Raw genomic sequence first — 27,593 nt, forward strand, 5'->3', positions numbered from 1 at the left:
AGAGGAAGAGGAGAGCCATCCGCAGTACCACCGATGCGACAGAGAGGGCCTCAAGATGGCTGTGGCTCAAAAGAGAGGAGCCATGGAGTCATAAGTAGCCAGCCATCTGGACACAAGCTGGGGTCTGATCGGCCCCGGCTGGGTCACCTGGAGGAGGTTGTATGATGTTGAAAGACCCGAAACACCCGATGATTCCAGGAACATCACGGAAGATGTGTCCAGAAGCACCAGTAGATGTATGTACACAGCATCATGTATTTCATTGTACTACTGCCGTAAAGTTAACGAATTTCTCAATGTATGCCAGTGATATTAAACCTGATTCTGATTCAGAAATCTATGTTGCCTATTTATTTGCTTACTATTTGAAATTTATTTTCTTATACAATTTCACATTTTATGAAAAAAAATCACTGATGCAATACAATATTCTCTAATGACAAAAGTACAGCATATGTTCAGGAACACACATCATTCCCACATGTAAAGAACAGGAAAGCATTCACAAGCATGAAGGCTTGAGATTTTAAAGTGAGGAAGATGTGAGAGGTGTTTGTAAATAAGTACTAACTTCAATCAACATTTTAATGGCAGATAAACGGTTTTGAACATTGTTCATGTCGGCCTGAAGGAGAGATGACTTATATACTGCCATTTATAGAAAACTGGAGTCTCTATTTCTTCTGAGCATTTAAGCAAGGAAGAATGGGCAAGAATCTACAAGCAAATGCTCCTGACTGACACAATCCAAGGTACAGGGGTACAAGTAGAGGTGGCACTGAAGCTCAGTGCAGCCACCTCAAAAGGTTTGGACCAAAGCCTAGGACACAGGACATGGAGGAGGAGGGCTCTGTGTAACAGCTTCTTAAATGTCTCAAAGGCAACTTGTTCCAGGAGGAAACATGGGCATTAATTAATTTCAATATAATAAATGAATGGGACAATGAATGTAGAGAAAGAGATGTACCAAATATATTTCTCATACAAACTCGTATGAATAAGGTGCAGTTTTGAACTAAAAACACCACCTGCTCACAGATTGGTTTTAACACTATTTCACATTCAGCTTCACAGAGCCATGTGGAATGTTAGGCTTGCTTGGGTTGGCAGACTGAACACTCCCGGCAAAAAAATTACTAGAGAGAACTGAAGTCTTCTGTGTACATTGCTGTATCCGTGCTCTTAGCCACAGTTACTTTCATCTATTCAGGAAATGAATACAAGGCAAACACGAGGAAATCTGCAGATGCTGGAAGTTCAAGCAACACACACAAAATGTTGGTGGAACGCAGCAGGCCAGGCAGCATCTATAGGAAGAAGCACAGTCGATGTTTCGGGCCGAGACCCTTTTTCAGGACGAAAGGTCCCGGCCTGAAACGTCGACTGTGCTTCTTCCTATAGATACTGCCTGGCCTGCTGCTTTCCACCAGCATTTTAAATGTTTACAAGGAATACTTTTACAGAAAGTAACATTTGTCAAACCAAGTGATACATTTCAGTTTGTACTCAAGCAGGTAAACTGTCTTCGGGAATAAATTTGCAATGTACCAAAGCCCTACCTGCAAGAGGACCACAACTTGCTATATGGTTCAAAGGCTTTCGTGCCTCAATGACCCAGTGGGCTATGCTGGTTGGAGTCAGGGCTTTATGCTTTGGCTCCTGGCAGGGTCACCCACGCTAAACAGAGAGTCCAGACTAAGAGTGGTCCACCGGTCCTCCAGGGTTCAGGGGTTCAGCTCAGGGCTAACAACCCTGCCTGGTCAAATAAAACTGTTACAGAAACAGCAATGCTTCTACATTTGTGTGCGATGGTATTCCTGAGTCTCCACCCAGGACTTACATGACTGACAGTAGTGAAAATGGAGCTGCTGACATGATGAAGGAAGCCCTGAACATCGCTGGAGACGGAAGACTTTCTTTGCTGCCTAGCAGTGTAACAGGCAGTAGGTAGGTAGGTAGGTACCAAAGCCAAACTACAGGATACACCGATTTCACAAGATCTAACACAGGTGAACCTCTCTGAGCCACACTACACAATATTCTGGAGATAAATGCAAATGACCAACAGCTTTAATGGCCTGTCTCTCTCTTTCTCCTTCTCTTGATGTCATCTCTAGCTCTCAGCACTAGTCGTGACCGAACTCAAGATTCCTATTTGCACCAAGATGTTGCCCTTTTACACCAGTACCTTTTCTTCCCCCAGTGGTACCAGCCTGTACCTTCTTACCTCTCATGAACTTCAGCCTAGGCACATACCTTAGAAATAGAGACAGCAGGTTTGCATGAAAGAAAACATTCCTTATCAGTATGTAATCTCAAGTATGTGTGTCCATGCACATCTTCAAGCTATTCCATGTTGACACCATTTTGTCTTACAACTTACAAGTTGTGGTACATATTTTAGCATATACTAAGGAAGAACCAAATTTAACTCCTTCCTTACACTACCTCAATATCTATATGCTTCAATAAATTCACCACTAATTCAATATTCTAGAGAATATGCAGTAAATGAATGTGCTTAATCTATCCTTATTAGATAATTACTTTATTTTATAGACCTTCTTTGCACTGCATACAAGTTCTTGCTTTTAACTGGAGAGCTATATACACTACTCACTGTGATCTTGTCAAAACCCTGATATCTGAAAGAAAACTTCCCTACTTCATTTCCTTCCTAATAAAGGCCAACATTTTGAATCACTTGCTGTGCTGAATACTGAATTTTTTTCTGTTGTACGAGGACACCCTCTTTGATCTGACTATCAACACTAGAAAGCTTGCATATTTTAAATAATATTCCTCAGTACTATTCTTCATACTTACTATGTTGAAATCTTACAGGGTAACCAAACCCTGTAATAAAAATGAAATCAAAAGCACCACTTCAAACTATTTCATGCCAGCAAAATGAAACATTCAAATGGCTATTGTTCAGGGTAATCAGCATAATTAACATGTGAACAATGGAGGAATAACATCTTGGAATCTGGTTGAAGGCTGGAGTGGTTTTTGAAGTTCATTTAACAGGAGGATGGATAGAACAGATCAAATAACCTTCCAACATCTTGCCAGCTTGGCACACTCTGCCCCTTGAAGTAGCCATATTTCAGATATTTATCATTGCAGTTACTAATGAGTTCATTATATCAGCAGTTTCTATTATTATTGTGTTGAAATAATCACCTTCTTGCTATGAAATGCTCCTTGGAAACGGGTCTCTGCAATCACAATAAGATAGATTGCTCCATTCAGAGCAAAACTGTTATGTTATAACAACTTTAACTCTGCTTTGCTTGAACCTTGCCTTCCTTTTATAGTCCAAAAAATCCATTCATTTTTGTCTGGAATATAGTTAATTCATCCATAATTCTCCTGGGCAGGACATTCCAAAGATTCAGGAGAATTCCTCCTCATCTTGGTCATAATCTTTCAATGTGGCAGCAGCTCTGGACCTGGTATAATCAATAGTTTCTATCCCCGCTGTGTGCCTATGTCTTGTCCTTTGAAGTGAAATTTCAGCTGCAACAGCTGCAAGGCTCCTTTGCAAGGGCGCCTAATGAATACACGATCCTTGCTACAGATCTGTAAAAGCCTCAAAGTCACAGTGAAACTTGGTGGTCCTGAGCCAATAATGGATGAGATTGCAAATCAACTGAATTAATACAACACTTGTCAATACAGTCCAAAATTATTTCACTGATTTTTATTTTACAAACTCATTCCTTTTGATGGTTGGATTTGTTTCTTCCATATGCCGTATGTGCTTTGGTATTACAATAATAAGTACTGGGTAAATAAAGTAATATCTAATAGGTCAGAAATGCTGCTTTTCTGGTACCAAAGTCCCAAATGTTCCACATGACCCGATATTCTACGTAGATTGGAACTATGATCTTGTGGCCATTACAGAGACTTGGAGGTCTCAGGGGCAGGAATGACTGTTGAGTGTGCCGGGCCGAAGATGTTTTAAAAGGGACAGGAAGGGAGGCAAAAGAAGTGGGGGGGGGGCAGCACTGCTAATCAGGAATATTATCACAGCTGCAGAAAAGGAGGAAGTCATGAGGGATTGTCTACTGAGTCATTGTGGGAAGAAATCAGAAACAGGAAGGGGGTAATAACTCTACTGGGTGTTTATTATGGATTCCCCAATAGTAATAGAGACGTGAAGGAGCAGATAGGGAGGAAGATTCTGGGATGTTGCAATAATAATAGGGTTGTTGTAATGGGTTATTTTAACTTTCCTAATATTGACTGGCATCTCCTTAGAGCAAGGGATTTAGATAGGGTGGAGTTTGTTAAGTGTGTTCAGGAAGGTTTCCTGATGCAATATGTAGATAAGCCAATTAGAGGAGAGACTGCACTTGATCTGGCTTTGGGAAATGAATCTGCTCAGTTGTCAGATCTCTCAGTGGGAGAGCATTTTGGAGGCAGTGATCACAACTTTATTTTCTTTACCATAGTACTGGAGAGGAACAGGAGCAGAGAATTTGGGAAGAGATTTAATTGGGGTAGGGGGAAATATGATGCTAATAGGCAGGAACTTGGGAACATAAATTTGGAGCAGATGTTCCCAGGGAATGCATAAACACAAAATAATCTGCAGATGCTGGGGTCAAAGCAACACTCACAACACGCTGGAGGAACTCAGCAGGTCGGGCAGCATCCGTGGAAAAACCCGGTCGACGTTTCGGGCCGGAACCCTTCGTCAGGATTGTAGGGGGAAGGGGCAGAGGCCCTATAAAGAAGGTGGGGGGAGGGTGGGAAGGAGAAGGCTGAAAAACCAGTAAGGGGAAAGATAAAGGGATGGGGGAAGGAAGGCAGGGAGGTGATAGGCAGGAAAGGTAAAGAAAGAATGGGGGAAAACACAATGGATAGTAGAAGGAGGCGGAACCATGAGGGAGGTGATAGGCAGCTGGAGGAGGGGGTAGAGTGACATAGGGATAGGGGAAGGGAGGGGGAGGGAATTACCAGAAGTTGGAGAATTCTATGTTCATACCAAGGGGTTGGAGACTACCTAGACGGTGTATGAGGTGTTGCTCCTCCAACCTGAGTTTAGCCTCATCATGGCAGTAGAGGAGGCCGTGTATGGACATATCTGAACGAGAGTGGGAAGCAGAGTTGAACTGGGTGGCTAATGGGAGATCCTGTCTGTTTTGGTGGACGGAGCGGAGGTGCTCGACGAAGCGGTCCCCCAATCTGCGTCGGGTTTCACCGATGTAGAGGAGGCTGCACCGGGAGCACCGAATGCAATAGATGACCCCAACAGACAAGTGAAGTTTTGCCTCACTTGGAATGACTGTTTGGGGCAGTGAATGGTGGCAAGAGAGGAGGTGTAGGGACAGGTGTAGCACTTGCGCTTACAGGGATAAGTGCCAGGTGGGAGATCCGTGGGGAGGGACGTGTGCACCAGGGAGTCACGGAGGGACCGTTCCCTACGGAAAATGGGGAGGGGTGGAGAGGGAAAGATGTGCTTAGTGGTGGGGTCCTGTTGAAGGTGGCGGAAGTTGCGGAGGATAATGTGCTGGACCCGGAGGCTGGTGGGGTGGTAGGTGAGGACAAGGGGAACTCTGTCCCTGTTGTGGTGGCGGGAGGATGGGGTGAGAGCCGAAGTGCGGGAAATGGAGGAGATGCGGGTGAGGGCACCATTGACGATAGCAGAAGGGAAACCACGATCCTTAAAGAAACAGGGCATTTGAGACGTCCTGGAACGGAAAACCTCATCCTTGGAGCAGATGCGGTGGAGACGGAGGAACTGGGAATAGGGAACGGCATTTTTACATGTGGCGGAGTGGGAAGAGGTATAGTCGAGGTAGTTATGAGAGTCAGTGGGCTTGTAGAAGATGTCAGTGGACAGTCTGTCTCCAGAGATGGAGACCGAGAGATCATAGAAACATAGAAAATAGGTGCAGGAGTAGGCCATTCGGCCCTTCGAGCCTGCACCGCCATTTATTATGATCATGGCTGATCATCCAACTCAGAACCCAGCCTTCCCTCCATACCCCGTGACCCCTGTAGCCACAAGGGCCATATCTAACTTCCTTTTAAACATAGCTAATGAACTGGCCTCAACAGTTTGCTGTGGCAGAGAATTCCACAGATTCACCACTCTCTGTGTGAAGAAGTTTTTCCTAACGTCGGTCCTAAAAGGCTTCCCCTCTATCCTCAAACTGTGACCCCTCGTTCTAGACCTCCCCAACATCGGGAACAATCTTCCCGCATCTAGCCTGTCCAATCCCTTTAGGATCTTATACGTTTCAATCAGATCCCCCCTCAATCTTCTAAATTCCAACGAGTACAAGCCCAGTTCATCCAGTCTTTCTTCATATGAAAGACCTGCCATCCCAGGAATCAATCTGGTGAACCTTCTTTGTACTCCCTCTATGGCAAGGATGTCTTTCCTCAGATTAGGGGACCAAAACTGCACACAATACTCCAGGTGTGGTCTCACCAAGGCCTTGTACAACTGCAGTAGTACCTCCCTGCTCCTGTACTCGAATCCTCTCGCTATAAATGCCAGCATACCGTTCGCCTTTTTCACCGCCTGCTGTACCTGCATGCCCACTTTCAATGACTGGTGTATAATGACACCCAGGTCTCGTTGCACCTCCCCTTTTCCTAATCGGCCACCATTCAGATAATAATCTGTTTTCCTATTTTTGCCACCAAAGTGGATAACTTCACATTTATCCACATTAAATTGCATCTGCCATGAGTTTGCCCACTCACCCAACCTATCCAAGTCACCCTGCATCCTCTTAGCATCCTCCTCACTGCTAACACTGCCACCCAGCTTCGTGTCATCCGCAAACTTGGAGATGCTGCATTTAATTCCCTCATCCAAGTCATTAATATATATAAGGGGACTTGCAACTTCATCGACTTTACTTCTAACTTCCACCCAGCCCTCAAATTCACGTCGACCGATCTTTTCCATGGATGCTGCCCAACCTGCTGAGTTCCTCCAGCGTGTTGTGAGTGTTCCCAGGGAATGCATGGCAGAAATGTGGCAAATGTTCATGGCGTTCTGCAGAGGTATGTTCCATTGAGGCAGGGAAAGGATGGTAGGGTAAAAGAACCAAAGTGTACAAAGGATGTAGAAAATCTAGTTAAGAAGTGAAAAAAAGCTTATGAAAGACTCAAGAAACTAGGTACTGTTAGAGCTCGAGAAAATTACAAGTGTGTCAGGAAGGAGCTAAAGAATGAGATTAGGAGAGCTAGAAGGGGCCATGAGAAGGCCTTGGTGAGTAGGATTAAGGAAAGCACCAAGGCATTCTGCAAATATGTGTAGAGCAAGAGGATGAGCTGTGTGAGATTAGGATCAATCAGGAACGAGAGTGGAAACATGTGCATGGAGTTGGAGGGTATTATGGAAGTAATGAATACTTTGCTTCAGTATTCACCAGTGAAAAGGACTTTGATAATTCTGGGGATGACTTACAGCAGACTGAAAAGCTTGAGCATATAGACATTAAGAAAGAGGATGTGCTGGAGCTTTTGAAAGGTATTAAGTTAGATAAGTCGCTGGGACCAGACAAGATATACCCTGGGCTACTGTGAAAAGTGAGGGATGAGGTTACTGAGTCTCTGGCAACGATCTTTGCTTCAGAGGATTGGAAGGTTGCAAATATTGTTCTCCTGTTCAAGAAAGGGAGTAGAGATAACCCAGGAAATTATAGACCAGTGAGTCTTACTTCAGTGGTGGGCAAGTTGTTGGAGAAGATCCTGAGAGGCAGGATTTATGAGCATTTGGAGAGACATAACCTGATTAAAAATAGTCAGCATGGCTTTTTCAAGGGCAGGTCATGCCTTACGAACCTGATTGCAGTCTTTGAGGATCTAACAAAACACATTGATGAAGGTAGAGCAGTGGATGTAGTGAATATGAATTTCAGTAAGGCATTTGATAAGGATCCCCATGCAAGGCTCATTCAGAATGTAATGAGGCATCGGATCCAAGGAGACCTTACTTTGTGGATACAGAACTGGCTTGCCCACAGAAGGCCCAAAGGGTAGCTGTAGATGGTACTTATTCTGCATGAAGTAAGGCGACCAGTGGTGTTTCACAGGGATCTGGATCTGTGCTGGGATGCCTCCTATTTGCGATTTTTAGAAATGAGTTGAACGAGGAAGTCAAATGGTTGGTTAGTAAGTTTGCTAATGACACAAAGGTTGGAGATGTTGTGGATAGTCTGGAGGGTTGTCAGAGGTTGCAGAGCGACATTGATAGGATACAGAACTGGACTGAGAAGTGGCAGATGGAGTTCAACCCAGTTAAGTATGAAGTGGTTCATTTTGGTAGGTCAAATTTGAAGACAGAATATACTAAGGCTCTTGGGAGTGTGAAGGATCAGCGAGATCTTGAGGTCCATGTCCATTGGACATTCAAAGCTACTGCGCAGTTTGACAGTGCTGTAAAGAAGGTGTAGGATGTGTTAGCCTTCAACCATGACATTGAGTTCAAGACACATGAGGTAATGTTACAGCTATATAAGACCTTAGTTAGACCCCACTTTGAGTACTGTGCTCAGTTCTGGTCACCTCATTACAGGAAGGATGTGGATACTATAGAGAGTGTGCAGAGGAGATTTACATTGCTGGATTGGAGAGAAAGCCTCATGAGAATAGGTTGAGTGAACTTGGCCTTTTCTCCTTGGAGTGTCGGGGGATGAGAGCTGACCTGATAGAGGTGTATAAGATAATGAGAGGCATTGATTGTGTGGATAGCCAGAGTCCTTTTCCCAGGACTGAAATGGCTAACACAAGGGGGCAAAGTTTTAAGGTGCTTGGAAGTAGGTACTAGGGGGATGTCAGACGTAAGTGTTTCACGCAAAGAGTCGTGGGTGCGTGGAATGCAGTGCCAGTGACGGTGGTGGAGGTGGATATGATAGGGCCTTTTACGAGACTCTAGACAGGTATATGGAGCTAAGAAAAATAGAGGGCTATGCTTAGGGAAATTCTAGGCAGTTTCTACAGTAGGTTACATGTTCAGCACAACACTGTGGGCCGAAAGGCCTGTAATGTGCCGTAGATTTCTATAGAGTAGTGTTTAACTGTAGTAAGAGTTGTTTGGGTGTTTGTGGGTCCTAAATCACATATTGTGGAGAAACTTTCTTTTATTCCAAAGTGTTTGTGCATTGTGAGGCTAAAATACTCTTATTTCATTAGACTATATAGTAACATTTCTTTCTTTAAACTTGCTGATGACAGCTTTGGCTGCATTCCAAGTGTCAAGGTTGTTAATTATCACAGTGGGTAATCACAATGAATCCACAAGGTTGAAACCTATTCAATTACTTTTTGAAAATGCTAATATTAAGGTCTCTCATTGTGTGAACCCTATTTACTAACCTTTACTTGTTTGATATTCCAAGGAATTATTTCCAAAAAGATACCTGTAATATGTTAATAACCAGAAGTAAACATTTCCTTATGGTGACAATAGGAAAATGCAATGACAGTTTCTGGAAGTAGCAACATTATAACACTCATACGTTGCTGTGGTGGTAGAGAATAAAACAGTAGGGGAACAGGTTTGAAGGGATTGCTCTACTGGGATCTGGCAAAGACTAAATAAGTTGAATGATCTCCTTCCAAGTGATAACAAGCATTTCAAAAATATCTTCATGGAAAGAATAGAGCTGATGCTGCATCACCAATGGACGTCCAGGCAGGAAAGATTGGGAGATGAGTCATTCTGCGTGGTTGATGCAGGAAGGTGTAATGAGTTTCAAAGGAATAAATAATGTTTTCACTGTTTTCATTCCATCCTTTCCAAAAGAAGAATCTCTTTGCTCAGTCTAAAGTTCCCAACACATGGAAAATCATTGAGGTACACATACAATTACAATTTTAACAAATACAGCAGGAAGATTCTATATTTCTCCCACCTTCTCTCTGTCTTAGTCAGAGCACAAATGCCATTGCAATTAACTTGATGTAGTAGAAACATTAAGAATTCTAACCTTGAGACTTGCAGGAAGCAGCATAGACATATAGCATGCACAAAACTGAGGTCTCCTTAATAATAACATAAGTGCCGATGATACAAGCTAATTAAAGAGTGTTTTCTTTTCTTCCTCACAAACTTCCTATGCCTCTTTTCCCTCCTGTTAAGAGTCTTCATCCTTAAATACAAGCATTTCTTCCTGCCTCATCTCTGTTGGATGAGTTTGTACAATGTTGTAACAGCTTTCTGGGCTGTAGGTTTTCTATGTTTCAAAGAGAACCTTGGATGTTAAGGGAAGTGAAGAATTTAATCAAGAAGAAAAAGGAAAAGGAAAAGTATGTGAAGCTTAGGAAGCTAGAATCAAACGGAGCACTTGGGGATTATAAAGAAGCCAGAGAAAAAAACTCAAGAAGTGAATTAGGAAAGCCAGCAGAGGCCATGAAAAGTCCTTGGCAAGTAGGATTAAACAGAATCCCAGGGCACTTTATACATACATCAAAAATAAGAGAATAACTAGGGAGAGGGTGGAACAACTCAAGGATAAATTAGGGAACATTTGCTTGGATGCAAAGGATGTGGGTGAAATCCCTACTGAGTACTTTACATCAGTATTTACCAAGAAGGATGTAGAGGACAGGGAAATCAGTGCCAAGAGTATTAATATGCTAGGGCATATTGAAGTCAAGGAATAAATAACGTTGGGTCTCTTAAGGTACTTTAATGTGGCTAAGTCTCCAGTGTTATGTCTAGTAACTCTAAAACAGAATACCAACTGAAAGAAAAAAAAGCCAGGAGATGAGTGTCTGCTTCATTTTTTATTTTATTAAGGTGAACCTTTATGACGTGGTGACGTGATGACAAATACCATTCATGTACTTTTACATTTTGCCCATAATGAATTATATAAACAAGGAATGCTTAAACAAACAAGATATTCATAATATCAAATGCACAACATTCCTCCCTGCTTAGTTATAAACTCCAACTTAATAAAGATGCACTTATAATACAACTACTGTATAGAATCCACAGCACAGTAAATTTTAAGTTGACCTATTCAGGCCTAAATATTTAATCGCTGAGGAGAATTTCTTATTCTTGTGGATTAACGCATTTCCTGACAAGAGAGGTCACTGGTCACTTTACTTGGCAGGTTGGACTTGTGGCTGTGAAACCATCTCAGGTTTTGGGGCCTCCTCCGCAGTCGCTGTTGGTGTTGACTCTGCAACTGCAGGAAGTGGTTCTGACCACTCTGGACACCTTTCTTTTCCAAGCTGCTCTTGGCATGTTGCGGACTTGCTGGCATCCCAAAGAGTGCATGGCAAGCTGTTTGATATGCTAATATCTCACAGGCCACTAGACAAATCGATGCACCAAAGCGTACTTTTTAAGCATGCCTAGGTGACCAGCATTTGGCTCCTCCAACACTTTAGCTCTCAGCTTGGATGGTACAACAACTCTCAATCTCCACATAAGGCAAACTGGGTTAAGGGGAAGTTCATCCCAGAGCTGGTAAGAATAAGGGAACTGTGATTTCTGCTGTACATTACAGCCATTTTGGTTGCCATGTGCACGTGAGACAGTGTAGGGTCTTTTCTGGTTTCCCTTTGTATTATCTCCAGCCTAATAGCGAGACTTTCAAATTGCATTAGGGAGAATAGGAGTGTGGTCTTCTGCAAATTTTTCAGAAAGTTCCTTTTCCAAGAGTAAATGGGACAACGCATTTCCACGATTAGTCGTCCTCTGGAATTCATTTGTAGTTGTGTCCTCCAAGAAACAGCCCATCTTTGCATTCATGCTGCTGTTAGTGGAATACCCTTTTGTGGTTCGAAAACGAACACCAGGGGTTGATGAGCAGTACCGAGGGTAAAGTCTCTCCCATGCAAGTACTGGTTGAAATGTTTTACACCCCAATCAAGACTCAAAGCCTTCATGCCAATCTATGCGTAAATTTACTCTGCAGCAGTAAGGGAATGTGATGCAAAGAATATAAGACTATAAGATATAGGAGCAGAAGTAGGCCATTCGGCCCATTGAGTCTGCTCCGCCATTCAATCATGGGCTGATCCAATTCTTCCAGTCATCCCCACTCCCCCGCTTTCACCCCATACCCTTTGATGGCCCGGCTAATCAAGAACCTATCTATCTCTGTCTTAAATACACCCAATGACTTGGCCTTCCCAGCCACTCAAGGCAACAAATTCCACAGATTTACCACCCTCTGACTAAAGAAATTTCTCCGCGTCTCAGTTCTAAAAGGATGTCCTTCAATCCTGAAGTCCTGCCCTCTTGTCCTAGAATCCCCTACCATGGGAAATAACTTTACCATATCTAATCAGTTCAGGCCTTTTAACGTTTGGAAGGTTTCTATGAGATCCCCCCTCAATCTCCTGAACTCCAGGGAATACAGCCCAAGAGCTGCCAGATGTTCCTCATACATAACTTTGGGGTCTACACTTCCATCACTCATAACACGTGATATGACTGCACCTAGACCCCTTCACTGGACAATGTGTATCATAATGTGTAAATACAGTCACCATTTACTTTATCTTTTAGAAAGCCATCTCACGCTGCTTTGCCTATTCCTTCCTGATCTGTAGTGATGAGTTCAAGGGTTGGACACATTAGCCAGGTTTGGCAGGAACCTGTTATAGTGATTGATTATCCTAAAAAGGACTTCCTGTTCACATTTGTTACTTCGTTCTCTGAGCCTATATTCTTCTATTCTTTTTAACATTGTCTTGAGATTTTGGAGATGCTCCTTGTCATCATCATTAGTAACAATGATGTCTTCCAGGTAACTCTGTGTGCCAGGGTAGCCTTGCAGTACCTGATCCATAGATTTCTACCAGAATGAAGGTGCAGAAGGTGACAGGATAAGATGCATCTGCTGCCTTGCTTGTGTGAGCTAACAATAACTAGCAATAAATCATGCCGGCAATGAGGTATTGTTAACCTTTTTCTGAGATTGTCTAGCAAACAGAAGAACTGATTGTAGAAGTGCATTTCGAACTTTGTGTTTCACACAGGAATATTGGTAGACTTGTTGATACGCAACAAGTGCTTCTTGAAATCGCGGTCCAAGTATGCTTAGCTGTTGGCTATTGCCCAAAATTTACTGCATAAGTTTACGACGTTAACTGACATTGATGAAGTCTTAGGACAATGGCTCCCTGTGATCACGTAATAAAGGGATTAACCTTTCACCAAGGTCAATGTCTTTATTTCTGTTGCCTAACAGAGTAAAGTCTCTCACAGTAAATTGGTGACAAAATTCTTTTACAGTAAAATATGATAAAAACAGAGTAAATTTTTTGACCATCCTGAAAGTGAGATGATCATTTGTGGGAACAACAGAAGTAGAATGAGTGCAGTTACCCCTTTTGTTCAAGAGCCTGATGGTTAAGGGCTGGTAACTGTTCTTGAACCTGGTGGTGTGAATCCTGAGGCCCTTGTACTTTTTACTCGATGGCAGCAGTGAGAAAAGTTTATGCCCTGGGTGGTGAAGATCTTTGGTGATGGATGCTGCCTTTCTAAGGCAACATTTCATGTAGATGTGCTCAGTGGTCAGGAGGATTTTGCCTGTAATGTTCTGGGCTGAATTCACTACTTTTTTTTGCTCAAAGGCATTGGTGTTCCCATACTATACCATAATGCAGCCAGCCAGCACACTTCCAACCACACATCTATAGAATTTAGCTAAGGCTTTTGATGACATGCCGAATCTGCATAGACTCCTGAGAAAGTAGAGGTGCTGTTGTGCTTTTTTCACAAATATATTTATATGATGGGTCCAGGACAGGTCATCTGAGATAGTGACACCCAGGAATTTAAAGTTACTGACCCTCTCCACCTCTGATCCTCTGATAATTACTGGCTCATGGACCTCCAGTTTCCTGAAGTCTAGAATCAATTCCTTGGTCTTATTGATATTCAGTGAGAGGTTGTTATTACACCACTCAGCCAAATTTTCAATCTCCCTCCTGTATGCTGACTCATCACCACCTATGATACAGCCCACAACAGTGGTATCATCAGCAAACTTGTATATGGTGTTGGAGCTGTACATAGCCACCCAGACGTAGGTGTAAAGAGAAGAGCAGGGGGCTAAGCACACATCCCTGCAATGCTCCTGTGCTGATGGAGAACATGGAGAAGATATTTTGCCAATCCAAACAGACTGGGGTCTATAAGTGAGGAAATCCAAGATACAGTTGCACAAGGGGTATCGAGGCCTAGGTCTTTGAGGTTACACTGATTAGTTTTGAGGAGATGATGGTGTTAAATGCTGAGCCGTAATTGATAAAGAACATTTTGATGTATGCATCTTTGCTGTCCAGATGTTCCAGGGTTGTGTGAAGAGCCAATGAGATAGCATCTGCTGTAGACCTGTTGCTTTGATAGGTGAAGCAGAGCGGATCCAAGTTGCCACTCAGACAGGAGCTGATATGCTTCAACACCAGCCTCCGACACGACTCCATCACTGTGGATGTAAGTGCCACTGGGCGATAGTCATTGAGGTAGGTTACCATGCTTTTCTTGGCGCACCAGTATGATTGAAGCCTATTTGAAGCAGGTGGGTACCACACACTGCCAGAGAGAGCGGTTGAAGATATCTGTGAATACACCAGCCAGTTGGTCAGCCCAGATCTTCAGTACTCAGCCAGATACTCCATCTGGACTGGATGCTTTCCTTGGATTCACTCTGTTGAAGGCAGCCCGCATGTCAATTTCAGATACTGGGAGCAAACAATCATCGGGAGACATGGGGGGGGTGGGGGGCGCAATAATTCCTCCCAGTTCTGGTGATCAAAGTCACCATAGAAGGCATTGAGTTCATCTGAAAGTGAAGCTCTGCTGTCCCCTATGTCACAAGATTTAACTTGTAGGAGGTTATGGCATTCAAACTCTACCACAGCTGTCGAGCATCTCACGTTGATTCCTTTCTAATTCAGAATCTCCACTTCATCTGTGAGGTAGCTGTCCGGAGATCATACCTGAATCTTTTTTAGCACTCTTGATCTCCAGAACTGAATGCCTCTGTTCTGGCCCTCAGCAAATTCTGGATTTTATTGTTCATCTAGGGTTCTGATTGGGGTAAACCTGGTACAATTTTGTGAGAACGTACTTATCCACAGCTGTTTAAATAAAACAGCTTTCATCTCCATCTGTATGTAGGCCTCAGCTAAGTCCACTTTGTTGAAGTGCATTCCTCCCGAAAGGTTTGAAGAGATATCACCCATCTTGGACAGGGTGTATTGATCTACTTTCAGTACCAGGTCAATGGTGAAAATCATAACTGATTTTTACAGACCTATTCCTCTTGGCTACTAGACCATTGGCATTGTCCATGGCTCCTCTCAACCTTAGAAAGAATTCCTTCATCCTCCAAGCAATCTAGCTCACTGGCTACTTTATAACAGATGGTATAAGGAACCAGAAGGGCTTTGTAAACCTTGGGTGTGGCTTTTTCATTTAACTCTATTTTGAGTTATCCATTGCCATCTCTGAACACCGTTGTGGCATTGTCCAGTACATTTCTTAATTTGCATTCATTTGAGAATAAGAGTTCGGCACGGACTAGAAGGGCCAAGATGGCCTGTTTCCGTGCTGTAATTGTTAAATAGTTATATGTTATATGGACTCTATTGCAGGGGCTGTGGCATGCAAATAGTGGATGGACCGCCAATCAAGGTATCATTGTCTCAGCCAATCTTGGCCCCACAATGCTCGCCCTCCTGTTTTGACCACATACAGTACAAGCCCATTGTGGCTTGTTGGTTGTATTTCACTGTTACGAATGTCATTTCCACAAGAGTTACCTTTTCTGTAATATAATTTCTTAGTTTTATATGTGCAGGCTTCAGTTCAGTACCTTTTACTCTCCTCTGTGCAGTTCATTTATTTTTGACTGTCCGGCATGCTCTTTGTATGTGTCCTACTTAGTTGCACTTTCTGCAAGTTTTGCCTTTAAATCAGCACTTGTCTGGTGTATGTGAGCCTTTGCCACAACGGTAACACAACTTGTTTGGCCAGGCCTCCGCCATGACGCTGAAATTTTGTTCATGATCACTTTCATTGCTGACTGCAACTCAATTGCACTTCGGTCTGCGATTTTCTTTAATACAGCAATTTCAACTGTTCATTTAAATGCAAGCTGTGATTCAGTTAGAAGCCATTTTTGAATGCTTTCTTGTAAGATTCCACAAACTAAACAACCCCTCAGTGCATCATTAAGCCTACCACTGAACTGACAATACTTGTACAATCTCTTCCATTCAGCCATGTATGCTGAAACAGACAACTCTTCCTTTTAATTCCACTCATGAAACCTGAAGGAGCCTTGTATCTATCTGCATTGTATTCTATGTTGTTTGTTATCTTTTATTGACCGCTTAATTACATTTAATTATGCTCGATTGCATCACTTCAAGATTATATGCGTTTTTAGTTGCTCATAAAGGATTGAATACATTCCTTTGACTTTGTGGAACATCAATACTGGAGTGATTGGAGGGCATGTCATACAAGGGTAACAACTAGGCTACAAGGTTGCCAGTAGTGGCAAATGGTTTGTTTGAAATGGCCGCTACCTTCTGTCAACAAAAGATTTCGAAAGATATACCAAACAAACATCAACATTTGGCAAAATTAGAAGCACTGCAGCTAGGTACAGCTTGTGGCAACTAACGACCTTTTGTTGATTCATGCTGTTGTTTGTGGTTCTAACACAGTTTGAAATGGTCATTGTTAACTGGATGTCATGGTCTGGTCCATGAAGTTCGCATTCCGGTTCACGGTCTGGTCTGTGGTCTGTGGACTCAAGACTCCGGGTCTTCCAGCTGTCCCTTCTCTTGGTTGTTCATCATAGGCACATGATTTCCATCTTGGGGCTTGGAATATAAGTGGCCTTGGGCTCGAGTGTGGGCGGGTGGTTTGTCTTGTCAAGATTCCCTGGGAGCAACCTGCCGGTGGATAGCTAGAACGGCAACTTGCCATCTTTAGGCCATTTCCCTGGCCAGCTGAAAGGCCGTCAGCCACTCCAAGCTAGTTAGTGATCCGGCTGTTTCCGTAGCCAGCCTAGGTTGCTGGCCATAACTGCGACTCGGAGCAACTCCGATGCAGAGATGCAACTGTCTGTCATTCTTTGGTGTTTGTCTTGACTTGTCCTTGCCTCCTTGGGGTAAGTCAGGCTGTTCTGCTGTTGCCCTGTCGGAGGGGGGGGATCTGTCTTGTCTTGTCCTCGCCTCCGTGGGGTAAGTCAGGTCATTCTGTCGTTGCCCTGCGGGGGGATATGTCTTGTCTTGTCCTTGTCTCCGTGGGGTAAGTCAGGCCGTTCTGCTGTTGCCCTGCAGGGGGTCCTGTCTTGTCTTTGCCTCTGTTGGGTCAGTCCGGCCATTCTGCTGTTACCCGACAGAGGGACCTGTCCCGCCTTGGTGTGGAGATGAATTTGAGTCCCGGCTTGTCTAAGGATAAGTCCCAGCTCTATGTTGGTGTACAGTTCCCAGTCTGTCTCCGAGTTCCAGCCTCCGAGTTATCAGCCTTCACATCTCAAAACCCCAGACCCCAGCCTGTCTCCAAGCTCAAGCCTCAAGTCCCCAGCCTGTCTCCAAGCTCAAGCCTCAAGATCCCAGCCTGTCTCCAAGCTCAAGCCTCAAGATCCCAGCCTGTTTCCAAGCCTCAAGACCAAGACCGCAGCCTCAAGACCAAGACCCCAGCCTCAAGCCTCAAGCCTCTAGACCTCAGCCATGTATTGTCCTGTAGTCATGTCATGTCCTTGCCTGGTTCTGGGGCCTGAGCCCGAAGCAAGACACAGGTTTTGGGTCCTTGTCCAGTCTCTGGCTCGGAGCCCAAGCCCAGGCTCCTAGTTCATGGTTCCTAGTCCTGGTCACGCTTTCCCAAGCCCAGGCTCCTAGTGCATGGTGCCTAGTCCGGGTTCCCTGTCAATTCCATGTCCTAGTCCAAGTCTGCATTCTTGTCCCTGATCCTTGTCTGTATCCTGTCACGTCCCTACTCTAGTCAAGTCCTGTTCCCTCTACTTTAGTGTCTGTGTCCCGCATTTGGGTCTGTTCCCAATGCCCCCATTGTGACACTGGAAGTTCTATCGTATAGTTTTTGCCTCAGAGTTTGGAGCCTGGTTCTGTTGAAATGCTCCGATTACCGACATCTGAATTGAATGCCATTGTTTTTTCTGGTTTGCACACTTCGAAAACAGCATGAGTCAAGCTAGAAGCAGTGACTTTGAAGTCAGCGCTATAAGAGAAAGTAAACTTACTAGGAAAGTTTTGGCAAATAGAATTGACAGTGTTCAGAAGGAGTTCAATAAAATTGTTAAGAAGATTAAAAATTTAATACCATTAATTAGAAGTCAGCAAAAAAAAAGCAAAATGTCTCGCAAGTGCAGTCTCATTTGGACAATTTAAAAATCTTTGTAAAGATGTTGCTGAGCAATATGTTGCTGTTGTCTTTTATGCCCATCTCAGAGTAAGATAACAAACTGAAGGCTATGGAAATATTGATACTTTTGTTACTACAGTCACAGCAGAGGCTGAACAATGGTTGAAACAAACATACGATGTGGAAGGTCAATTTGCTGGAAGAAATGAAAATATTTACAAAGCCGCAGGGCATACTCTGACTAGGTATAAAGCTGCTGATTTTCTAGATGACGTACACCCTGAAGACAGTGCATCTGACATAGGTGCAGCAGGTTCTATTGCTAGCAGTGTGTCCATGAGTCTGATACCTCCTTGGCTCGCATTAGAATAGAGGCTGATTTAGTTGAGTTATGCACAAGACAACAAATGAGACCATAAGACCGTAAGACATTGGAGCAGAATTAGGTCATCTGGCCCATTAAATCTGCTCTGCCATTCAGTCATGGCTGATCCTTCTTTCAATCTCCTCCTCAACCCCAGTTCCCTGCCTTCTCCCTGTAACCTTTGATGCCATGTCCAATCAAGAACCTATCAATCTCTGCTTAAATACACCCAATGACCTGGCCTCCACAGCTGCATGTGGCAACAAATTACACAAATTCACTACTCTTTGGCTAAAGAAATTACTCCACATCTCTGTTTTAAATGGATGCCCCTCTATTTTGAGGCTGTTCTCTCTTATCCTAGACTCTCCCACCATGGGAAACATCCTTTCCGCATTTACTGTGTCTAGGCCTTTCAACATTCGAAAGGTTTCAATGAGATCCCCCCTTATCCTTCTGAATTCCAGCGAGTACAGACCCAGAGCCATTAAACGTTCCTCGTATGATAACCCTTTCATTCCTGGAATCATGCTTGTGAACCTCCTCTGGACCCTCTCCAATGCCAGCACAGCTTTTCTAAGATGAGGGACCCAAAACTGTTCACAATACTCAAGGAGAGGCCTCACCAGCCTTACAAAGCCTCAGCATCAACTTCCTTGCTCTTATATTCCAGATCTCTTGAAATGAATGCAAACATGGCATTTGCCTTCCTCACCACTGACTCAACCTGCAACCTTCAGGGTGTTCTGCACAAGGACTCCCAAGTCCCTCTGCATCTCAGAATCCTGAATTTTCTCCCTGTTTAAAAAATAATCCACACATTTATTTCTACTACTAAAGTGCATGACCATGCATTTTCCAACATTGTATTTCATTTGCCACTTTCTTGCCTATTCTCCTAATCTGTCTAAGTACTTCTGTATCCTACCTCTTTCCTCAACACTACCTGCCCCTCCACCAATCTGAAAACTTAGTAACAAAGCCATCTATTCCATCATCTAAATCATTGATATACAACATAAAAAGAAGTGGTCCCAACATCAACCCCTATGGAACACCACTATTCACTAGCAGCCAACCACAGAAGGATCCTTTTATTCCCACTCACTGCCTCCTACTAATCACCCAATACCCTAACCATGTTAGCAACTTTCCTGTAGTATTATGGGCTCTTAATTTGGTAAGCAACCTCATGTGTGGCACCTTGTCAAAGGACTTTTGAAAGTCCAAATACACAACATCCGCAGCATCCCCTTTACCTATCGTACTTGTAATCTCCTCAAAGAATTCCAACAGGTTTGTCAGGCAGGATTTTCCCTGAAGGAAACCATGCTGATTTTGTACTATTTTGTCCTGTGTCACCAAGTACTCCATCACCTCATCCTTAACAATAGACTGTAACATCTTCCCAACCACTGAGGTCAGGCTAACTGGTCTATCATTTCCTTTCTGCTGCCTTCCTCCTTTCTTAAAGAGTGGAGTAACATTTGCAATTTTCCAGTCCTCTGGCACCATGCCAGAATCCAATGATTTTCGAAAGATTACCAGTACTTTATAGAGAAATGGCAGTGAAATAGAGGGACAAACATGTGTTGGAAAAACAGGTAGAAAAACTTCGAGGAAAGATGGAGCAGCTTAGGTTGCAGCAACAAATTGCAGTGAAAGTGCTGAACGCTTGACGTGCTAAATGTGCTTCGGCAAACTGTTCTATGTTGTGAGTTCCTATGTTGACACGGCACAGACATACTCAACGTACTCAATGTCAATGTGGATACATTTGTTCCTCAAATGTCTGAGAGCCATGGCTTTGAACCCCCAGGGGTACTGCATGATGTTCACTCTCAGCCTGCACCAAGGAGGCACTCTGAACCCATGCCATATCCAATAGCGCAATGTGCTTCTGAGGACATTGATTTACAGTATGGTGACACTGGTGTTCCAGATGATAGAAGTCTAAGTAGTGTGCTGGAGGCCATAAGGATGTGAAAGGAAATAAGAAGCACAATGATGAAACAACAACACATTGCATCTCTGCCTAAAAGAGATTCAAATCTTCGCTGGCAATCCATTGCAGTATCATCCATTTATGAGGGCTTTCAAGAATAGCATTGAAGGCAAGACCGATGATTACGGTGACCGTCTCTATTTTCTCAATTAGTTCATGGGAGGTTACCCTAGAGAGCTCAACAAAGGTTACCAGCGAGCCAGTCTGGAGCAAGGATATCTAAAGGCTAAAGCTTTACTGCAGAAACAATTTAGTGATCAGCACAAAATTGCTGAGGCCTTCATGGAAAAAGGTCTTTCTTGGCTACATATCAGATCAGAAGACGTGTAAGTTTCAAGATTAGTCTTTTTCTTAGAGGCTGTTGCAATCCCATGGAAGAGGTGCAGGACAAGGGTGAGCTGGACATGCCTGCTAATATGATGATCTTGTAAAGAAATTGCCTTATAAACTGAGGGAAAAATGGAGATCAGCTGTCTGTAGACTGCAAGAAAAGCACAACCGTATGATTACATTCACTGACATTGTTGATTTTATTGATGGGCAAGTAAAGAACGCGACACACCCAATGTTTGGGAATGTACATGATGTTACATCATCAGCAGTAAGCAAAGGTGTACAAAATTAATTCACAAATTCGTTCTAAAGCTGAAGTAAGCAGCTTTGTGACTACTATGGCTATTTTGGAAAGTAAAGCTAAAACTGAGCCCAGAGCTAATGAAAGTAGTGCAGATTTGCAATAAGCCATGAAGGAATCAAACACCGCAGTAAATAATGCTCTGGTACATACTGACCTTACAGGGGCTGGTGATCATGATTGTAAACTTCCTATAATACCAGTCAGGTGAAGTCTCAGAAGAGTAGAAAGACAGTGGTTACTTATGTTTTCTTGGATCAAGGTAGTACTGCAGTGTTCTGCACAGGGAGCTTCATAAACAAGCTCAACCTAACAGGAAAAGGAACACATATTCTCTTATGCACCATGGGTCAAGAGAATGTTGTGAGTAGCTACATAATTTCAGGATTAGAAGTGCTGGCTTAGATAGTAAAAACTATTGTGAATTGCCTTACAGAGGAACGTATGCCTGTCCACAAAGGGAACATCCCTCGTCAGAGAGATCTTCAGGAATAATCTCATCTGAAGCATATTCATTTGCCAGAAACTGAGCTGCTGACAGGTGGAATGTGCCATTAAAGCCTTTGCAAGTGATTGCTGTGTTAATGATGGACCCTATCCATTCAGAATAATGCTGGGTTGGACTGTCAATGGACTTCTGAAGGAGACCATAGTGGTGGAAAAGATTATGCTCAGCCAGAGCAGACAGTTAACAGAATTTCAGTTTTGAACTTGGATGAACTTTGCAGAAAACAATTCAAGACAAATTTCCATGAACAGAGTCAAGAGAAACAATCTGGCTTGTCAAGAGAAGATCACGATCCAGGATAGACCGCTTACCGGAAAGAGTATTGAATGTTAAGATTTCATGTCTCTATCTTGGTATCATGTATTTGTAATTATTATAGCACACTAATTAGGGAGCTAGATTGTAGGAGCCATGCATCTGTTCTCTATCTCATTGTTTTGTGTGCTGCATATTTATTATGTTTATTGTGGTAGTTAGTCACATGGGTGGAGGCATGGCAAAAGCAGGGAGAATAAGTTACATATCCATGCCTTGTTCTGGACAGCTTGATTCTGGGGACTGCCAGGTGTCATATCTTTTGTTGACCGCTTAGTTGCACTTAATTACATTTAATTACACTTGATTACATTGTTTCAAGATTGTTTTGCTAGTTGCTAATAAAGGATCAAATGCATTTCTCCAACTTTGTGGAACATCATTACTGGAGTGATTGGAGGGTGCATCATACAAGGACAGTAAGCCATACTAGTCACCAGTAGCAGCAATTTGTTTGTTAGAATTTGCTGTAACAAACCTAAAGCATTCTGCAATCAATAGTGGTTTTGGTTCTAAATGTTCCTGCATTACTTTCACAATATCAGCAAAGCTAATTTTGGCTGGATTGATTTTGACAGTCAAACTTCTTACAAAACAGTATGCTTTTTCACCTATTGCACTAATCAAAACTGGCACTTGTTTCTCATCATCTATACCACTTGCTTTAAAATACTGCTCAATTTGCTCAGTATACATCAGCTGGTTATCTTTTGTGCAATTGAGTGCATCTAGTTTTCTGTGTAAGCAGCCATTTTTGCTTTTTATTTAAAATATATTATCATTATCACTCAGGATTCACTGTTTATGAACCTATTGTTTTTGTTCATTTTCTACTTTTTTATTTGAACATCTCGCTGTGCTTCTGAAGAAAAAAAGCGCAGCACTTTTTTTAAAACTTGAACAACTTGCTGTGCTCTTTAAAAATTCTAACGCTTCACCATGCTTCAACAGGTAGATCATCATTCTGGGTTTGTTTTTAAAAAAATACTTGTTGTCATTGTTATATTTTGTACCTCCAATTGAAGGAAAAACATGGAGCAGGGAGATGAATGCCTACTTTTTTACTTTAGTGAGGCACACTGTTATGAGTTAGTGGCGTGTTGACATATGTCATTCACGTACTTTTACATATAACCCATAATGGATTATGTAAACAGCAAAGAATCTTTAATCAAACTATATATTTACAATGCTACTGAAATATTAATTATGCAACACACAGGGCCTGATGGGATATACTGCAGGTTATTGAGAGAGGCAAGTGAAGAGATTTCTGGGGCCTTGTCCAATATTTTAGTGCCCTCTCTAGCCACAGTTGAGGTGCGGGAAGAATGGTGTGTAGCTAATGTTGTTCCATTGACAAAGGAGGAAACCAGGCATAATTTGGAAACTATAGAACAGTGAGTTCCTCATCAGTGGTAGGGAAGTTACTATAGAGAATTCTTACAGTTCGGATTCATGAACATTTGGAAAACCATGGTCTAATTAGAGAGAGCCAGTATGGCTTTGTGCTGGACAAGTCCTGTCTTACTAACTTGATTTTGTTTTTTGATGAGGTGATTGATGAAGTTTGAACTGTGGATGTTGTCCACATAGATTTTAGTACAGTGACAAGGGAGGCTCAGTTAGAAGATTAAAATGCATGGTTCCCATCAACGACAGAAGGTGGAGGTTGGAGGGACCTATCCTAGCTGGAAATTTGTGATTAGTGGTGTTCTACAGGGACCTATGCTGTTTGTGATGCATGTTATTGACCTGGATGAAAATGTAGATGGGTCAGTTAGTAAATTAGTGGATGATACAAAGATTGGTGGTGTTATGGATAGTGCAGATGACTGGCAAAGAATACAGTGGGACATAGATCAGTTGCAGATATGAATGGAGAAATGGCAGATGGAGTTTACCCAGCCAAATATGAACTGTTGCTCCTTGGTAGGTCAAATGTAAAGCAATAGAAAACTATTAAGGGCAAGATCCTAACAGTGTTGATGAGGAGAAGGTTCTTGTGTCCAAGTTCAGAGAAAGTGGCTACACAGGTTGATAGGATGGTTTAGAAGCCATATGGCCTTTATTAGTTGAGAAACTGAATTCAAAAGTCAGTAAGTTATGTTGCAGCTTCATAAAACTCTAGTTAGGCCACCTCTGGAGTATCGCATAGAGATCCGGTTGCCCCATTACAGTAAGGATGTTGATGCTTTGGAGAGGGTGCAGAAGAGGTTTACTAGGATGTGCTATATTGAGAAGTTGGACACACTTGGCAACATTGTTTTCTCCGGAGTGGTGGAGGCCAAGGGGAGATCTGATAGAGGTTTATAAAATTATGAGATGCATATATTGAGCAAATAGACGGTAGCTTTGCCCCAGAATTGAAATGTCTAATATCAGAGGGCATGCATTTAGGGTGAGAAGAGGTAATTTTAAAGGAGTTGTGAGAAGCAAGTTTTTTTTTTCTACACAGAGTGGTGGGTGCTTGGTATGCGCTGCCTGGGATGGTAGCAGAGGCAGATAAATTAGAGACTTCTTAAGAAATGTTTAGATAGGCACGTGAATGTGAGGAAAATGGAGGGATATGGGCATTCTGTAGGCATAAGGAATAAGGTTAAATGACCATTTGGTTTCCAATTTATTTGGTTTGGCACAACATTGTGAGGCGATGGGCCTGTTCCTGTGCTATACTGTTGTATGTTGTATGTTCTGTGTTCTAATTCTTGATGATCACAAAAAAATGAATAGGGAAATAATATCTTCATTGAATATCACTATCTATTTTGAACAGCACCATTTTATGCTCAGTTATATTTTAGAGAAACCCGATCAGCCAATGATTTCTAAATTCACATTAATTGAATTCTGAACATAATTAGAGTAGAATTTTCCTCTCATTAGAATGTTAAAAAACACATGATGTGTAAATTGATAACATTTCAAATTTACCCATTACTTCAGATTAATAAAGGACATTAAACGGTAAATGTTAGCATTCCCCTTACTTACCCTGAGCTTTCTGACACTCATACAAGGATCATTAGAGAAGCTCTCAGTGTCTGCAATTTGAATATCTGCTTTCTCCAGTTCACTGGTTAAATCATTCCTCACCTGTCAACATGAAAATGAAAGAAGATTATTACAGGCAATAATCTTATGAAGATTCAAGTGCAGAAACTTAAATTAATCTTTCAATATTCTCTCCCAGTTTAAAAACTCAGAAAATATTTACTTCTCAGACATGATTTGAAACAGTCTAAGAAAATTCTGCCGTTATCTGTCTTCAGTTACCACCAGAGGAAATTGCTGAACTGCATTTAAAGGGAGATTCTTGGACAAAACAAACAGCCCTTTCAAGGCCATAAAAGCATGCTTATTTATTTAAAATGTTCACTGCTATCCCTTGCTATGATAAGCTTCCACAACTGTCAGTCCCCTCCGTCCTGTACAAGTCTTGGTAGAGGCAGCAAAATATTAAGAGCAAGCCTGATCCCAAAGATAGGTCGCAGTTGTGAACAAAAACAATAAGTGAGGATCCTTGTTCTTTCTGCACCATTCTACTGTTGCCCGTTGTGGTGTATTAGACTCCCCTCTCAATGGAAGTGTCCTTTCCACATCCACTCTATCCAGGCCTTTCAATATTTTGTTGGTTTCAAAGGCATCTTTTCTTATCCTTCTGAACTCCATTGAGTACTGGTCTAAAGAATTAGGCATCCTCATAGATTAAGACTTTCTTTCCTAGGGTCACTTTTCTGAAGCCCTGCTGGACCCTCTCCAGGAACAGCACATCTTTCATTAGATATGGAGCCCAAAATTGTTTATAAAGCAACTGATGCAGTCTGACTAATACTTTATAAAACCCAAGAAATATATATTTGCTTTTAGGTCTAGTCCTCCCAGTACCAGAAGATTTGTCAGATGTGTCTTACCTTCCAAATAAACTTAAAAATATTGGCTTAGATATTGCAGGGAGGTACCTCTGATTTCTCACAAATTTCAAAATTCACCCACTGAGCACACAAACGTGGAAATTGGCAATGTGCTAGAGTCTGACAACATGTTGGAATCTGATTGACACTGAACTCCTCTTGAGGCCAATGGCATGATAGGATGTTATGACACTTCACTAAGATTAGGACTGGGGAATCACTTCACCAAACAATTTATGGCAGGTTACAATACAGGAACAACGTTTCAATTCACTTAAACAAAGAGGAATGAACATGATGTCCAAGGGTAGATTTTCAACACTTGCTTACTTACTATTTTTTTTTACCCTATTGGAATGGAAAACTATAGTGATTAAAGTTCATTTAACTGCTTTGCCTTCACAAACAGTATATTTTCTTAATAATTCTAAAACCATTAAAAGGTTAGGAGTGTTTCCAAATATCAGGAAAAAACATTCACAATGAAAAATATTATTAGTTATGCTTCATTTCTATATTTTCCCAGTTCCGATGAAACAATTGACCTTAAATATTGTCTGTTACTCCCTCCATAGATACTTCCTGATCTGCTAAGTACTTCCAGTATTTCCTGTTTGTAATTCATCATGCTTTAATGGAGACTTGGCTTAGTCTGCTGCTAGTAATTGATTCCCAGTATTTTCATGGTAGTTCTGGAGTTCTAAGGTGGGTCCTCATATACACTCATGCTGCTCTGCTCCACTCAAAGACTCACCATCAAGGGTAGAGACTACTTTATGCAAAAACTCTCACTAGGTGACTGCACATTTTGCATAAGCCACTGCTGGAGTCTCAACACTGGCGCAAAATATGTATCTGAGATTGTTTAAGTGAGGCAGCAGCTCAAAAGACAATTTCTTTATTGACATGCCACTTCCCATTGAATCCATTTTTGTTGGAAATGCTCAAGATTGCTCTGGGAAAATTGTCTCTCTGATCCTGTGCCCACTGATTTCAACAGGGACTCAAACCTACAGATCTTTTCCTAAATTATTTACTTCAACTTTTATTAATTTTTAACTGTCTCAGGATATGAGCAACATTTAAAAATGTTTAAAGTCACAGGGTTTGGACGGGAGACAATTCTGCACTCCTGCTTTGCCTCCTATCAAAGGCAACCATGGTGTCTGGAGAGACTTGGGGGTGGGAACAATGGGGGGAAGACCATCTGCATAGTTCTGCCTATAACCACCATCCTGACTTCATTGCCTTACTCAGGGATGCAAGGAACAAGAGAAATTTCTTTCTACTTCTGAGCAAAGAAGGCATAGTTGTGGGGGGACAAGAGAAATTAATTCTAAGTAAAGGTCTTGGTCCAGAAAAATAGCTCTTTTACAATTACAGCAAATTAATTTGATTTCCTTTAAGAATGTTGGTTAACTTTTCGAAATAAATGCCAGGACTCACAAGGGCTCAGCCCGAAATGTCAACTGCTTACTCTTTTCCATAGGTACTGCCTGACCTG

General features: G+C 42.3%; 1 protein-coding gene across 3 annotated transcripts in view; it reads right to left on the reverse strand.

Moving 5' to 3' along the window:
- Positions 1 to 27,593, reverse strand: part of gabbr2 (gamma-aminobutyric acid (GABA) B receptor, 2) — a 1,071,742-nt gene that overhangs the window by 330,258 nt on the left and 713,891 nt on the right. For all 3 annotated transcript variants that reach the window (XM_063043845.1, XM_063043844.1, XM_063043846.1), the window contains one exon: positions 25,170 to 25,271. In XM_063043845.1, coding sequence (XP_062899915.1) covers positions 25,170 to 25,271 — 102 coding nt within the window. The remainder of the gene's footprint in view (positions 1 to 25,169; positions 25,272 to 27,593) is intronic.

The sequence above is a fragment of the Mobula hypostoma genome, chromosome 3 (genome assembly GCF_963921235.1).
Source record: "Mobula hypostoma chromosome 3, sMobHyp1.1, whole genome shotgun sequence".
Taxonomy (NCBI): Eukaryota; Metazoa; Chordata; class Chondrichthyes; order Myliobatiformes; family Myliobatidae; genus Mobula; species Mobula hypostoma.